Consider the following 14,328-nt stretch of genomic DNA (forward strand, 5'->3'; position numbering starts at 1 on the left):
TTTAACTTATCCTGATGTGCTATAAATGAATAAATTACACTAATGAATTAGTTATTAAGCTTTTCTTTCTCTTGGGTCAGAAAAAGAAAAGAGCCACACATAAGACTGAGAGATGAACTGCAGATAATTTATAGAAATGGGTGGGGGATAGGGAGGGTCAGCAATCACAAGAACCTCACAGGGTATGATGCTCTCCAAGGTTAGGAGTCAATCAGCTTAGAGCCAATCAACAAGGAATTTAAACAATAGTTTCATTTTGTAGTTAAACCCTTTAACGCTTTCATTCTTATTCAAAATCAGTCCAGCTGTTAGTCTGAGGCTGCAAAAGTTACAATACCAAGTCCTGGCAGTTGCAGCTGCAGCACTAGGTATTGTGCCTACAAGTCATAAAAAAAAAAAAGAAAAATGAAAGAATGCCTTTCCGCTTCAGGGAAAAAAAATATTTTTAAATAAAAAATCTGAGAAAAAGTCATGACACTAAATCTAAAATGATTCGCAAAGGAATATTACATAACAAATGACTTGAAGTAGTCTATTAAAAAATTGGGGAGATTTTGATTTCATAGTGAGTCAGCAAGGCATTTTTTTTGTTTAAAAAAAATCTCATTTCCTTAGAGAAACAGTTTATACTTTTTAATGAACTTGTAAACAAAAAAGCTCCCGTTTCAAAATAAAACAAAATCCCAGATCATATAGATGTTTACAGTGATTACATTTATCTAAGCAACATACATACATGTTCAGTTTAAGATGTTAACTAAATTTTTGTGACAAATATGCTTTTTTCTTGTTTTTTTAATACCAAGAACATTATAGAGTTAATGCAGAGTCCTAAGGGTAATCTAGTAGTCACTAAGTTTTTCTTAAGTCTTCACTTTAGATGCTGTTATTTCTAGCACAGGTAAGCAGGCAGAGTCTTTCATATGCTCAAACACTGGAATCTTTGGTTGCTACCATTATCAGCTGGCTTGCAAACAAGAAGCCAACCATTTTAAGAATGTTTTAAGTGAACAACTTGCAAACCCCAGGGATGGATAAACCCTAAGAATGCACAATTGTGAGCATTTACAACCATCACAACTGTGGCTGAAGACTGTTCATGCCGTTCTTCTGAAATGAGATCTCAAAGCAGTATAGTTCAAAATAAAAGATCTTAACAAAAAATTGGCATATGCACAATTTCTCCACCAATTTGTGTGTCAACCATTTAGTTAACTTTTCCACTTGAAAAAATGCAATAGAAAACTGGACACCATGTTTCACTATCTCAGTTAATATTCACAATTACAGCGGCTACAACTCAGGACACAGCAACACCAGTGCTGCCCAGAGCCAGTTTATACTGAAATTAAGTTCTTTACACCAAGTAAATGGTTGTCCACAACCACTGGCTAGTGTACATAATGAACTAAAATTTCTAGATTTGGGGAGAAACAAATGCTGCTCCGATCATCTGCTCTGCTTCTTCTGTTCCTTGATTCATGCTTAGAAACCTATTAAAAAAAAATCAAAACAGAAAAAAAGAATGTTAAACTCCAAGTTAAAAAAATTTTCTTAACCACACCCAAAGTAGGGAAATAATTACTTTAGAATGGTAACTCATACGTTATTTTCATCTATTTGAAAATCACTAGGTCAGGTTAGCGTTTAAAATAAAAAATCCCGGAAACTTCTGTACTGGATGCCTCTAGGCAGGAGTGATATACAGTGAATTAAAGCCTTCCCGTCCAGCATACAGTTCTCGAGAATTAGTGGTAATTCCAATAAGCCTGTTTTTGTTTACTTCTGTATTTCTAGTACCTAGAATACATTGTGTTTATTAGTCAAATAAATAAAAAATAGGATTGCTTTATCAACTAGAAAGTAGTTTTAATCATACTGCGAGCAGGAACTTTTCTGTACATTATTTGATACAAACGAGGAACAAAAGGCTTTAATAATAAATGTATTCAAGGCATAATTATCTGAGTTATTCCACTGAACACAAACCTGGTAAGTATATGATTTTTATACAGAAACCTTAGACCTTTAAAAATTCTTTACGTCTATCAGTTACACTAAAGAGACTAATTTTTTTACCACAGATTTGAAAATGTAAACGAGTGAGGCTTTCTGGCGTTACTTTCAAGCCTCCCCACCCTGTAAATACACTTCTCCTCCCCCACAAATTAGACCTCAGGGCTTCCACATAAAGGCAGGTTTGAATAGGAGGCTCAGGCAATAATAGCTGCATGTTCTATCTACAGCTGAAGGCAATCAGAGGAAATACACCCATTTCTAATACCTACAAGCTTTATCTATAGCTAAAGGGAATATGTTGTCTCAACATCATGAAAATCTCATCAGCACCTTCTCTCACCTACAGGCCTCCTTTAAGTCATCAATGACCCTGGTCCAATCCCTCCTCTGATAGCCAACCTATATAGCTCACTCTTGCTCACTCTAATCACTCACTCCTCAGCACAGACCATGTTTTTGTCAATCATAAGCTGCTCCTTTTTTGATACTTCAACATTTGCAGGATCATCTCCAGCAGGCTTTGTGGGATAAATGAAATAGTTCTGTAATTTACTTTTCATGCATGTATGCCTCGGTTTTTTCATTTGAGGGCAGAAAGTCATCTTCATTCATTTGAAAACTATATTGTGACAAGCTCCGAAGACAAAGATGTGAGTGTTATACTTCCGTCTCTCCACAGTGCCTTAACAACAGAGTAGGTGCAAAACAGGCTTTTGCTGCCTGTCCTAGCACTAAGTTCATAGAGCAAATGCCAAAAGTGAAAGATAATGAAATTTTCTGAAAACGTACTTTGCCACAGGAATACTATGTTTCTGATGCATGTTATTAAATAGGATTAGCAGTGTAAAACCACAAAAAGAAAAGGCTGTCAAATCAAACCTGAATTAAATTTTAAAAAATCTGACCATATACTGTAACTTAGTTCCAATGTTAAAATACAGGAATATTTTAAAGCAAATTTTAGCTAAATAGCAATGACCCTTATCCTGAGGAGCATTTGGTTTCAAGTCCTGCAATTATCATTAAATACAATAAAAATGTTTTCACAACCACTAAAATTGTTGGGTTTTCTTTTACTGTAGCTTTTTACACAATTACACGATACTGAATAATTACTGGTATCCCCCTACTTTTCAAAAAGTTCGCTTTATGCCACTTCACATTTTATGAAAGGCCTACATTAGTACCTGTTTTCACTAACCAAAGATTTTTTGCTTTTACGAAAAAAGCAAAAATAGCATTCAGCGTTTCACAGCAAACCTAGAGGCAGCATGCACCCTGAGTAGTGATAATGGCACTCCTGAGGAGTGATAAAGGCACTGCCAAGTTCTTTCCCTGGGAACTACCATCAGCCTCAAGCCGCCACAGCTTTGAACTGTGTCTGTTGGCATCTATGCATTATCTCAATTTATCAGCAACATGTATCCTAAGGTAAACTGCTTCTTTGCTTTATGCCATTTTAGCTTAGGAGAGGTTTCCAGTGCCCTACTTTCAGACAGGGGAAACCTGTACTATGTTGAATATCCAAACAGCATTAAAATGAAAACCACTGTCACTAACAAACTACAAAGAAAACATAAGTTACATTGTCAGTCAAAGTATTAGAAAACTCTTGTGTCTTTAATAGGGATAAGAATTGTATCTGTTCATCTTTTAATCTGATATTTGAAGAACTGCTGGGTCAATTAATGATTACAATTGTTTAGGGGTTGGTTAAAGGCTAGCCTAACAATATTCCTGGTAGAATAGAGCAGTCAAATCCAGATTCAGACTGGCCAATGGTAGGATATTCCACCCAGGGATCAATGTTTTTCCGGTGAATTGTCCTAAAATGTTACAGATGCTTGTTTAGGAAAAATCTCAATAGGAGCATTCAGCAGGTATTCAAGATTCAATCTTCAAGTACTAAGTATTCTTTTCCTCAGTGTGCAATTAGTCCTTGGTTTGTCTTGTAGTTTAGGTGGTGTCTCCTGGTTTCTAAAGTCCAAAAACCCATCTTCACTGCAACAGTTAAAATAAGGAATGAAGGAATGAATCCCTTTGTTCCTAAAAAAGAGGGGGGGGAGGAGTTAAAACAGGGTTGGAGAATTAATGTGACAAATTCAGGACTTAATAGATACATTTAAGTTTTCTTTACAAATCTGCAAAAGGAGAAAGAATGTTTATTTTTATACAACTAACCAGGAGATTCTATCCCTCAGTCTGAAATCTGGAAAGTATGTATCCGCTCCTATCTGTAAATTAACTTCAGATTAACTTGATTCTGTTTTTCAACAGAACCACAAACTAGTTCAAAGATATATTTATGTAATAGTAAGGCTAGGAAGTTTGCGATGAGCTTTTAAAATTTAGAATCCTTTCACAGTATAAGACATAACTTTTAAAAATTAATTTTGACTATAATATTTACATTCACTATGCAAAGCCATTTATATTAACTAACTTTTCCTATAATATGCTTGTGTGGTTTTTCTGGTTGTATAGAATCAGAATCAAGCTTGGAGAATTCTGAATCAGACTGACAGTATAAAAGTTGAAGGAAAAAACAAAAACTAAAATAACTCTTCCTTTTCCACAGAAGCTAAAAAAGTATTTAGTTGGGAAAGATAAAGGAAATAGATTTTATTTTTATCACTACAAATAAGATAAATGACAACTTAAGTATAGCAGGTACATCATCCCTAAGCTGCATTAAAAAAAGACTGATGACCTGACTTCTTTTGTCTTCTCTTTTACAGAATTAATTCTGCTACAGATTTCTAAGGATGCTGAATTTTAAAATACCTGTTACAACTGATTCCTTCCCCAACTGGTAGATGGTCTGCATTATACACCACTGAGTCACAGCAGCACTGTACTCTTCTAGGTCTTCTGACAGTTGTTTTCAATCTGACAAGTTGAAAAGTTTGATAGGTCCAGCAAGCCTTCGAGATGTGGGCTTCAGATTACTTCAAATCAACTCTTAAGCACTCATCTTTATTTCCTGTTGGGTTATTTGGTTCTTTTCTCTCCAGCTTTATTGTCCACAGTGAAAAAAAGCTGACAAAAATTTCAGCAAACAGATGCAGCTCCCCGGCACCTCTTTGGATTGAGAGTATTCGGAGCAGAGCAGTCTCTCCAGATATTTCAAGGTCTTCCCCTGTGATATGGTTTACGTTGCTGAATGACCAGCCACGTTCCTAGCAGCAATTGGTGAAGTCAGAAAAAGTTAAGCTAGACATAAATGGTAAGTGAAGCCCAGTAAATACTGGAAGGTAAATCAAGGAAGACCATGAACATGTAGGATGTGATGGAAAAAATATTTCTAATCTATTAAATGCCAACAATTTGACATCCATGTATATTATGATAAAACTATGCTTAGTAGCAATGACTGGAATAGTGAACAGATGGGTTAAGGTGATGAGAATAGTAGAATTAGGAGAGGATCCACCTTTGGCTTCACTACCTTCTGCAATTCTCCCCATCTCTGCCCTCAACTAAAGAAATGGTGAACTTAAGTGAATTCTGAATGTCCTAAAAATATTTTTTTCCTTTACTTCTTATATGTCTTGAAAAGTACTTTCCTTATAATCAAATATAGTTGAAGAAAAGGGAGTGAAAATGAATTTAGAAGTGTATCAGATGTATTATCTTTTGCTTTCCTCTTTAACGTGTATAAAAACAGTAACTGTAGTCTTGTGGTACCTGAGCACTTAAAACCAGTACAGATCATAGTGAGCATTAGTGGAGGCGCCTTGTAGTCTTTTGATGGCCTTCAAAATGGAATATTTCAAAAGATCTTTTCTTTAGAAGAGTAAATACAAGTCTATTACATATAAGTCCATCTTAGCTGAATAAGTCAGACTTTAAATTCTTTGCACATTCTTATTAGTAAACTGCTAAAACAGCTTATAGCTTTCAATGGAAGAACCATCAGATAAAGATTTTTCCAAAATTATCATAGAAAACATATTAGTAAAAGCGACCATTTGGGGGATTTTTTCCCCAGGAATGTATGTGTCTGCAATATAGAGATTTACTTGCTGAAGATCCATTTAAGATACTGAATCCTCTGATGTGGAAACCCCTGAAAGGGTAACTCGTGAATAACAAATGATATATTTAAAAAGCACATCTAAAATTTTAACTAGAAAAATGTAATACGATTTTTTTTCATCACCACGGAAAAGATTTCTTGAAATCAATGAATCATTGAGCTCTTCCTTGAATAAAAGCTTACTGCAGGGAATCCTAAGAGAATATGCTTTCAAACACCCTTATTAGAGACTGGAATCAGGAGTAAGTAAAGCTAGAGCAGTTATTTTCAAACTCCAGGCTTCACAGGAGATTTCTTACTGGATGACCCATATAATGGGGTTGGGGTAGAGGTTAGTTAGGGGAAATAGACTCCCCATACTTATTTCACACCACCCTCAACTGTGTTATGCTTTCATGGCTTTATATATGGGGGGGGGGGGTTGTGTAAGAGTTGTTTAGGGCACTAAGTTTTATATCCAAAATAAAATGAGTCAAAGATTAAAAAGAATTTTGTTCTTTGTATTCTGTGGAGTGGCATGTTTTAATTACAAGCAATATTTTGCTTAAGAGTCAAAACATACTGCCTGGAAATACATTTCTGAAAGCAGTCAGTGATATGTGGTGGGTTTTATGAAAAGTCCAAATTTTCAAGATTTTACAAATTCATGTCTGTGTGATATTTGTATAACCCCAGTGTCTAATAATGCTACGAAATTTTTATAAGATTTTAAATTGCTTTTATGAAAAATACAATACAAAATAAGGATTAAACTTAAGTTTAATTACAGTTTTTTCCAATGAAACATACTAACTCAGTGGATCCAACTTCTCATCTTTAAGACCTAGATAAGGCAGGACAAAAATTCTGCTTGTTTATTGAGTAAGAGACACACAGTAAACTAACAAGGAAATTAGCTCAAAATAAGGTAATTCTTTCTGAAGGCTGCTGAATGCCTGAAGTCCAATGTTCTAGGTCAGAGGAGATTTCAACCTAATTTTCGTTCTAGAAACTGCAACTTGTGATGATCCTATTATCCCAGCTAACTTTAGTCAAAAACTGGTTTCATTTTGTGAGAAAAAGCAAATACACTGTAGGTGTCAGGTCCTCAGTTTAGAGTCTATGTGGTCTTACCTAAATGGCAGGACCACTTCTCAGCAATACTAGCCACCTACCTCATTAAGAACCTGTTGACAATATGATTAGTTATATAATGATTAAAACATTCAAAAGGGACAATTAAATTCCAACTATGATGCAGAGGTAGAGCACTGGGCAAGCATTAGTGTTTGTTATCTTGAGTTCAAACTTCCTCATCTAAGAACTCCCACTACATTAAACCTCCAACTGTGGATCCTTCCCAGAAACGTGGAAACGAAGTACCTCAACTTCATTCCTAATAGATGAGCTGCTGGGAGGAGGATGACATCAGTTAACTATACTACTTGAAAAGTATCCTCAGATTAGAGCCTATTTTTAAATTATAAAATTTTTAAATTGCAACAGTAAAAATATGGACCAAAGAAGACCAAGTTCAGATCAGAGCAGTGATTCAGAAATTATGTAATTAGAAACCAAAAAACAAACCTTACCTGCCCACCACTTCCAGGAAGTAGGCAGGTATCAGAAGGTAAGCCCCAGAAAGGGGAAAAGAAAAACAGACAAAAAACATAAAACACAGGAGTTGAACTGTATGGCAACAGTGATAAGAAATGGCACTGTGCCCTAACAGTTCTACTCCTTAGTAGCACTAAGAGTGCCAGAGAGATATAGAAAGGAAATAGATTAGCAGCTCAGTGGCATTTGCCCGTTTGTTTTTTTTTTCAATTTGAGAGGAATAACTGCAGAATTCAATTCTACAGTAGACCCCTAGACCCTGAATATTTGTACAATTTAAAAAAAGTAAAAAAAAAAAAAAAGTAACGCCCTAAGAAAAAATCATTTTGAAATTAAGAACACATGTAAGCTAAGCAGCAACTAAAAGAGAGATTTATTTTTGTGGTAAGTAAGGATATATCGAGCTCTTCAGTTATTTGAGCATTTAAGAGAGTAAATGAGGGCTTCCCTGGCGGTGCAGTGGTTGGGAGTCTGCCTGCTAATGCAGGGGACACGGGTTTGAGCCCTGGTCTGGGAGGATCCCACATGCCGCGGAGCGACTGAGCCACAACTACTGAGCCTGCGCTCCACAACAAGCGAGGCCGTGACAGTGAGGGGCCCGCGCACCGCGATAAAGACTGGCCCCCGTTTGCCACAATTAGAGAAAGCCCTTGCACAGAAACGAAGGCCCAACACAGCAAAAAAAAAAAAAAAATTAAAAAAAAAGAGTAAATGACGTGCTCTGCAACTGAGAAGATAGACACTTCGGGGGCAATGCCAGACTCACCTCTTGAACTTAGATCATGTTCACAATTTTCCATTTTTAATTCTAAAGCATTAACATGCAGAAAAATTCTTAACACTGTTAGTTGGAAAGAAAGTCAAAATACCATGGCTAACCAGATTCATTATTAAAAATCAACAAGTGTTAGGTCTAGGATTTTGGATTGATTGATTATACCATATTCCCAACACCAAATGTTTATTTTGGAAAGGGTTAATGAATGAGTAAAAAAGATGCAGTTGTTAAAAATGACCCAAAATCCCAAGAGAAATGATAATAATATACACACATATATGTATATAAAAATACATATACATATATATGAATAAGGACATTTGGGTTTAAAGTTAGTAGTCAAATTTTCCAAGGACGTCTTTTTTTTAAAACAAAGAGCCAGATTTTTATGTATTTTAAAACCACCTCCTCGATCTAACACTGTTAGAAATGGATGAATTACCCAATTTTGTGTTCAATTTTTTTCCCCTGTAACGTCACTTGGTTCTTGGCTACTAACCTTTCATGTTACTCTTGGTTTTGTCAGTTTGCTTGCCTGTGGGGGTTTGGGCCTGCTGACCCTGCCCACTTGAAGAGGCTGCCTGCTGTGCTGCTTTCTGTTTTAACATTGTCCAATCAAATGTGTAGTCATATTGGTGATTCAGGGTCCTGGAAAATATAAAATTATATGTTAACCCATTATTAATAGGGTCCAATTAAATACTCCACAGAACTTTCAAGACAGTGAGAGCATTTTTAAAGGAAATGAATATCTTCTCTTAAGTGTGGTAGCTTCTACAAGATTTCTTTCCCTATAGATGACTTACTGTTCAGTTAATTCCACTTTTTACATGTCTCAACTGGGGGGAAATGATGTCACCGCTTTGGTCTGCTGTATTCAAGAATAAATCCTCTCCCTTTTCAAAAAGAAGCTGCCTTTAAACTTTCTTGAAATGAGCAAGTGAGTGGGAATGAAAGGCAGCCATGAGGGAATTCTCTGGCAGTCCAGTGGTTAGGACTCTGTGCTTTCACAGCCGAGGGCGTGGGTTCAACCCCTGGTCCGGGAACTAAGATCCCACAAGCGGCACTGTGCAGCCAACAAAAAGGCAGCATGAACAACAAAAACACTGAGTCAAGCTGTCAGTTATGGGGGAATATTCTTAACAGAAGGTATCCCCTAAAGACACATCAGAGTAGACGTGAGACTGTAACTTTGAGAGGGCGATGTATATGCTGGTGACTTGGGAAGACTTCTCTAGGATTAGAGCATTATCCCTAATTCTTCTCTTCCAACTAAGATTTTGAGCCACATGTACTTTATTTTTTCAAGACCAATTTTGGGTTGTATACCTAGGGATCCTAGAATTTGGGCCTACTTCCACAATATCATAAACTCCAATTATTGCCTGATATTTTAATTGCTATTCATTTTGGTATTGAGCAGGGTTGTCTACCAAGTTGGAGAGTCCCAATTGCCACCAACAGTCACTTGTATCTAATGTGAATTGTGTAACTATTGTGGAAAACTTATATTCTACTTTGAGTTTGATTTAACAGTTTCTCCATCCCAAACGAAAATATTTCAAGGACATTTGGAAATGGAAAAATGTCAAACTCACAGTTTCTTAACATTTCATTCCATCACACTGGTTAGACCCACTTTTACTTGCTACTTGTCAGAGTAGATATGTTGGGCAGACTGAACTAATTTCCCTCACTGGAGTTTATAGTCTTAAAAACTGACCTGAAAAGAATGCGGAATAGCTGCCTCAGGTACATGTAATCCGGGGCTTCCTCAAAGCGCAGCCCACGGCAATAGTTTAAGTACATGGCAAATTCTGCAGGAAATCCCTACGAGTTCAAGAGTTAAAACACAAAATTAAGACAACAACAACAAAAAACTTATTTAAGACAGAAAAATCAATGTATTTAAAAACAAGCAAGAAATGTATTTAAGGATATTTTACTACTTTGCTAGAAGATCTGAGAACCTAAATAACAACATGACTTGGTATCCTCATAAATTTGACAAAATTTCTTCGTCCCAACCACCTTATTACGTACTATATCTTTTAATATTGGTAGAGGAAATATATATCTTTTCCTTGCAGTAACAGGTTCTTAAATAATTTAGATATCCCACTTGTTAACCTATTATTTTATCAATGTACAATAACTGCATGGCAATAAAGAATAAACAACAAAAATGAGGCCAGTAATGTTCTTTGCCAGAACAGGACAGTGAATGGGTATTCTCTCTCCATTCTGAAATTACTTTCTTTTTAAACAGCAGTACAGACCTATATAAAGAGAAGTAAAATCAAGAGTGCAATTATACAAAGCAACCATTGTTATGATATAGATCAATCCAATACCACACCCTATGAATATACTGGGTTTGTCTTTTCTTTTTTCCATAATCCAATGCTTCCTCCTATGAACAGATTGGGTTTGTCTTTTTTTAACATAACTGTTATCATACTGCATACATAATATATTCCCTTTTCCATTAAAAGATTGCAAGCATCCTTCTATGTCATTTCTAACCTCCGCATCAACTTTTTAGAAGTTCATGGCCAGATATTGTTTGACCTAATGAATACATCATAATTAACATGTTCCCTATAACTGGACATTTAGAGGATTCCATTTTTCTCTATTATAGACAATACTAATAAGTACATCTGTGGTGTAAACTGTTTCCACGTTTGGTTTCTTGGCAAAGAGTCTCAAAGATGTATACAGGTGTTTTTTAAGGCTGTTGATATTAGTCACCAAAAGGATTTTGCCATTAGGAACCTAGAAATGCAAAGTATTTAAACAAAAAAAATCCCCACATCTCCTCCCTTTGAGTAAATGTGAACGTGAAGGAAGATGAGTTAAAAGAGGCAGTCTCTTCCCAAAATCTTATGATTTTGAGAAATTTCTCACATCCACAGGTAGGATAGAATGTATACATCCACAACATTTATTTTTTATTGATTACAGTGATGGAAACCAATTTAATTTTTACAAAGTACTTTCTTAAAAATTTATTTTATCTATTTTATTTTTAGCTGCGTTGGGCCTTTGTTGCTGTGTGCAGGCTTTTCTCTGGTTCCGGTGAGTGGGGGCTACTCTTTGTTGTGATGCGCGGGCTTCTCATTGCAGTGGCTTCTCGTTGAAGAGCACGGGCTCTAGGCGCGTGGGCTTCAGTAGTTGTGGCACGGGGGCTCAGTAGTTGTGGCTTGCGGGCTCTAGAGCGCAGGCTCAGTAGCTCGGTAGTTGTGGCGCACGGGCTTAGTTACTCCACGGCATGTTGGACCTTCCCAGACCAGGGCTCAAACCCGTGTCCCCTGCATCAGCAGGCGGACTCTCAACCACTGCGCCACCAGGGAAGTCCTCAACTTTTAATATACATTCACAGTCTGTATTAATAGTATTCTGCATTTATCAAATGAACTTCCTTCTACAAAAGAAAACTACCAACATGATAAGTATTTCATATGTAAAGTGTGAACTGTCGCTAGACCATGCCGCTGGACCATAAGACTGAAAACAATCTCACTACTTTATAGTAATACCTAATACTTCGGTGTTCACTGCACCCTGAATCAATTATATGTGTCTAATCCAGAAAGACAAATGTAGTTCACAATTTCCAGATCAAAATTAAGATGTTGCACACAAGCAGAGAATGTACTAAATCCTCCCGTTCTCTTCCTGAATATTTTATTCATTAACCTAAAATGTATTTCATAATTTAAAACAAATCCCCAAAGAGTCTCAGAAAAGATCATAAATTTCTCAACCCATCCCCTCTGTTTCTGTAGATATGCAGAAAAAGAGAAAGCAAATTTGTGGATGGGGAGACTCATAAAGACATCACCATTTACTCCCTTCCAGAGTACTATTTCAACTCATGCTGATTTCTCCCTTCTACCACCCAAATATGTAATTATATATTGTTTTCTAATTATTTCAGGTATGCAATTGTCACAAAGATGACCACGTGGTCTTCTTTCTACGGAAGAGACATCATGACAAAAGTATCTTTCCACTCTCAACTCACGTGCCTCTCTTCAAAGTTTGAGATTTCAGAGAAATGAGCCAGATTCAAACTGCCATCTATACTGTTGGACACTTTCTATTTCTGGATTGTTCTATTCTGCTTGCTTTTGTTTCCCTAATTCCTTGATATGCCAATTGTGGATATCCTTTCTTCTCTGGCACCAGTTTAAGAATAAGGGGAATATTTCTTAACTTAATTTTCTCATAAATTGGTTTTGAGGTTTGGAATTGAGGTTCTATTAGAAAAGTTTACCTCCTTCTTATTTTTCCTCCAATTTAAAACAGATCATAGGGCCTAAACCAGAAACATAAAACAATTATTTTAAAATGACTCATATATTCAGGTCATTCCTTTTTAAATTTTTTTGGCTGTGCTGGGTCTTCGTTGCTGCGCGCCGGCTTTTCTCTCGTTGTGGTGAGCGGGGGCCACTCTTCCTTGTGTTGCGTGGGATTCTCGAGGTGGCTTCTCTTGTTGGGGTGCACGGGCTTCAGCAGTTGCAGCGTGTGGGCTCAGTACTTGTGGCACGTGGACTTCAGTAGTTGCGGCACGCAGGCCCTAGAGCATATGGGCTTCAGCAGTTGCGGTGTGTGGGCTCAGTAGTTGTGGCGTGCAGGCTTAGTTGCTCCGCAGCATGTGGGATCTTCCCAGACAAGGGATCGAACCTGTGTCCCCTGCACTGGCAGGCGGATTCTTAACCACTGTGCCACCAGGAAGTCCTCAAGTCATTCATAAAGATACCAAGAATCAACCAAAGTAAATTTAAAACAGTAAATAGCTACTCAATAGGATGCTTAAGTTCTAAGGCTGTAAAATAAAATGTTCCTTTTTGTTCCTGGATCATTTATATTAAAAAAAAAATCATCATGTACACTTACCTTACATAGAACTTCAACAGGTGTGGACATCTTCTTTTCGCTAATTTTTTCATACTTTTGCTTCTTTGTTGCAGCCTGTGGAGAATAAGAAACCACACAGATATACTCGGTATTATGAGAAGAATTTTACTAGTTTAACATACTACACATAAAAGGAAACTTGAGATTCAAGAGAAATAACCTAGAATAAAAAAGAAATCAAAGTATAATACATGTAATCTCCTTTTCCTAAACTGTTAACTTTTCACATGACTTTCTGCTTCAAGAACGTTTTTAGCTGTTAGCAAAGGGTGAGTTTAACAGGAATATGATTTAAGTAAAAATGGGTGGAGTCAAATTTGAAATGAGATTTCTTAACCCATATTCAACAAGGGCAAAATAAGCAGATCAATACCAAACACATGTGCCTGCCCATCATTTAGTGACATTAATAACTGGTGTTATTTTTCCAGTGTAAAAATATTCACACTGGATAAAGCTACCCACACTGAGCAATTTGTCAAGCTCATAGATGCTCAATAAATACAGGGACCATTTACCTTTAAAGGACCAATAAAGCAACTAAACAGCCATTAAATTCTTGGACACAGTAATTTATCATTACCATACAAATACTCACAAAAGTAATGGTAAAACTCCTAATTAATGGAAACAAATAAAATGTTAGGACAATTAAATAATATAGCTAGTATTACTGGATAAACTAGTTCTACTGTACATAAAAGTACACATTTTCAACATAATGGCAACACATCAAAATGAGAAAGTCTCCACCTTTCTTAGCCCATGTCAAGTTCCTTCCAGGTAAAGCTACTGGTTACCAATGGGTACCTGCTAATTGTCCCAAAGGAAACTGTTCCTCAAGTGTGACTGTGAGAGTCTACTAACCTAATTATTACTGAAACGATCAGATTTTATTTTACCAATAAAGGTAAAAACAAAGTCATTCACTCTCAGAAAACCTCATACTTGAAAGGGACCTTAAAGGCCA

At 36.4% G+C, this 14,328-nt stretch overlaps 1 protein-coding gene across 15 annotated transcripts in view; it reads right to left on the reverse strand.

Moving 5' to 3' along the window:
- Positions 1–618: 618 nt before the first annotated feature.
- CSNK1A1 (casein kinase 1 alpha 1) overlaps positions 619–14,328 on the reverse strand; it is a 48,822-nt gene continuing 35,112 nt past the window's right edge. For 2 of the 15 annotated variants that reach the window (XR_016392807.1, XR_016392808.1), the window contains 5 exons: positions 13,338–13,412; positions 10,156–10,262; positions 8,932–9,080; positions 4,804–5,198; positions 1,503–4,065 (listed from right to left, as the gene is read on the reverse strand). Coding sequence is in view for 8 of the 15 variants with exons in the window: in XM_089909532.1 (XP_089765658.1) it covers positions 5,146–5,198; positions 8,932–9,080; positions 10,156–10,262; positions 13,338–13,412 (384 nt within the window). In the remaining 7 variants the exon portion in view is untranslated. The other 13 variants (XM_089909533.1, XM_089909536.1, XM_089909535.1 and 10 more) reach the window with 11 other exon arrangements.

The sequence above is a fragment of the Delphinapterus leucas genome, chromosome 3, assembly GCF_059928025.1.
Source record: "Delphinapterus leucas isolate spDelLeu-1000000601 "Yukka" chromosome 3, BTC_Dleu_Yukka2, whole genome shotgun sequence".
Taxonomy (NCBI): Eukaryota; Metazoa; Chordata; class Mammalia; order Artiodactyla; family Monodontidae; genus Delphinapterus; species Delphinapterus leucas.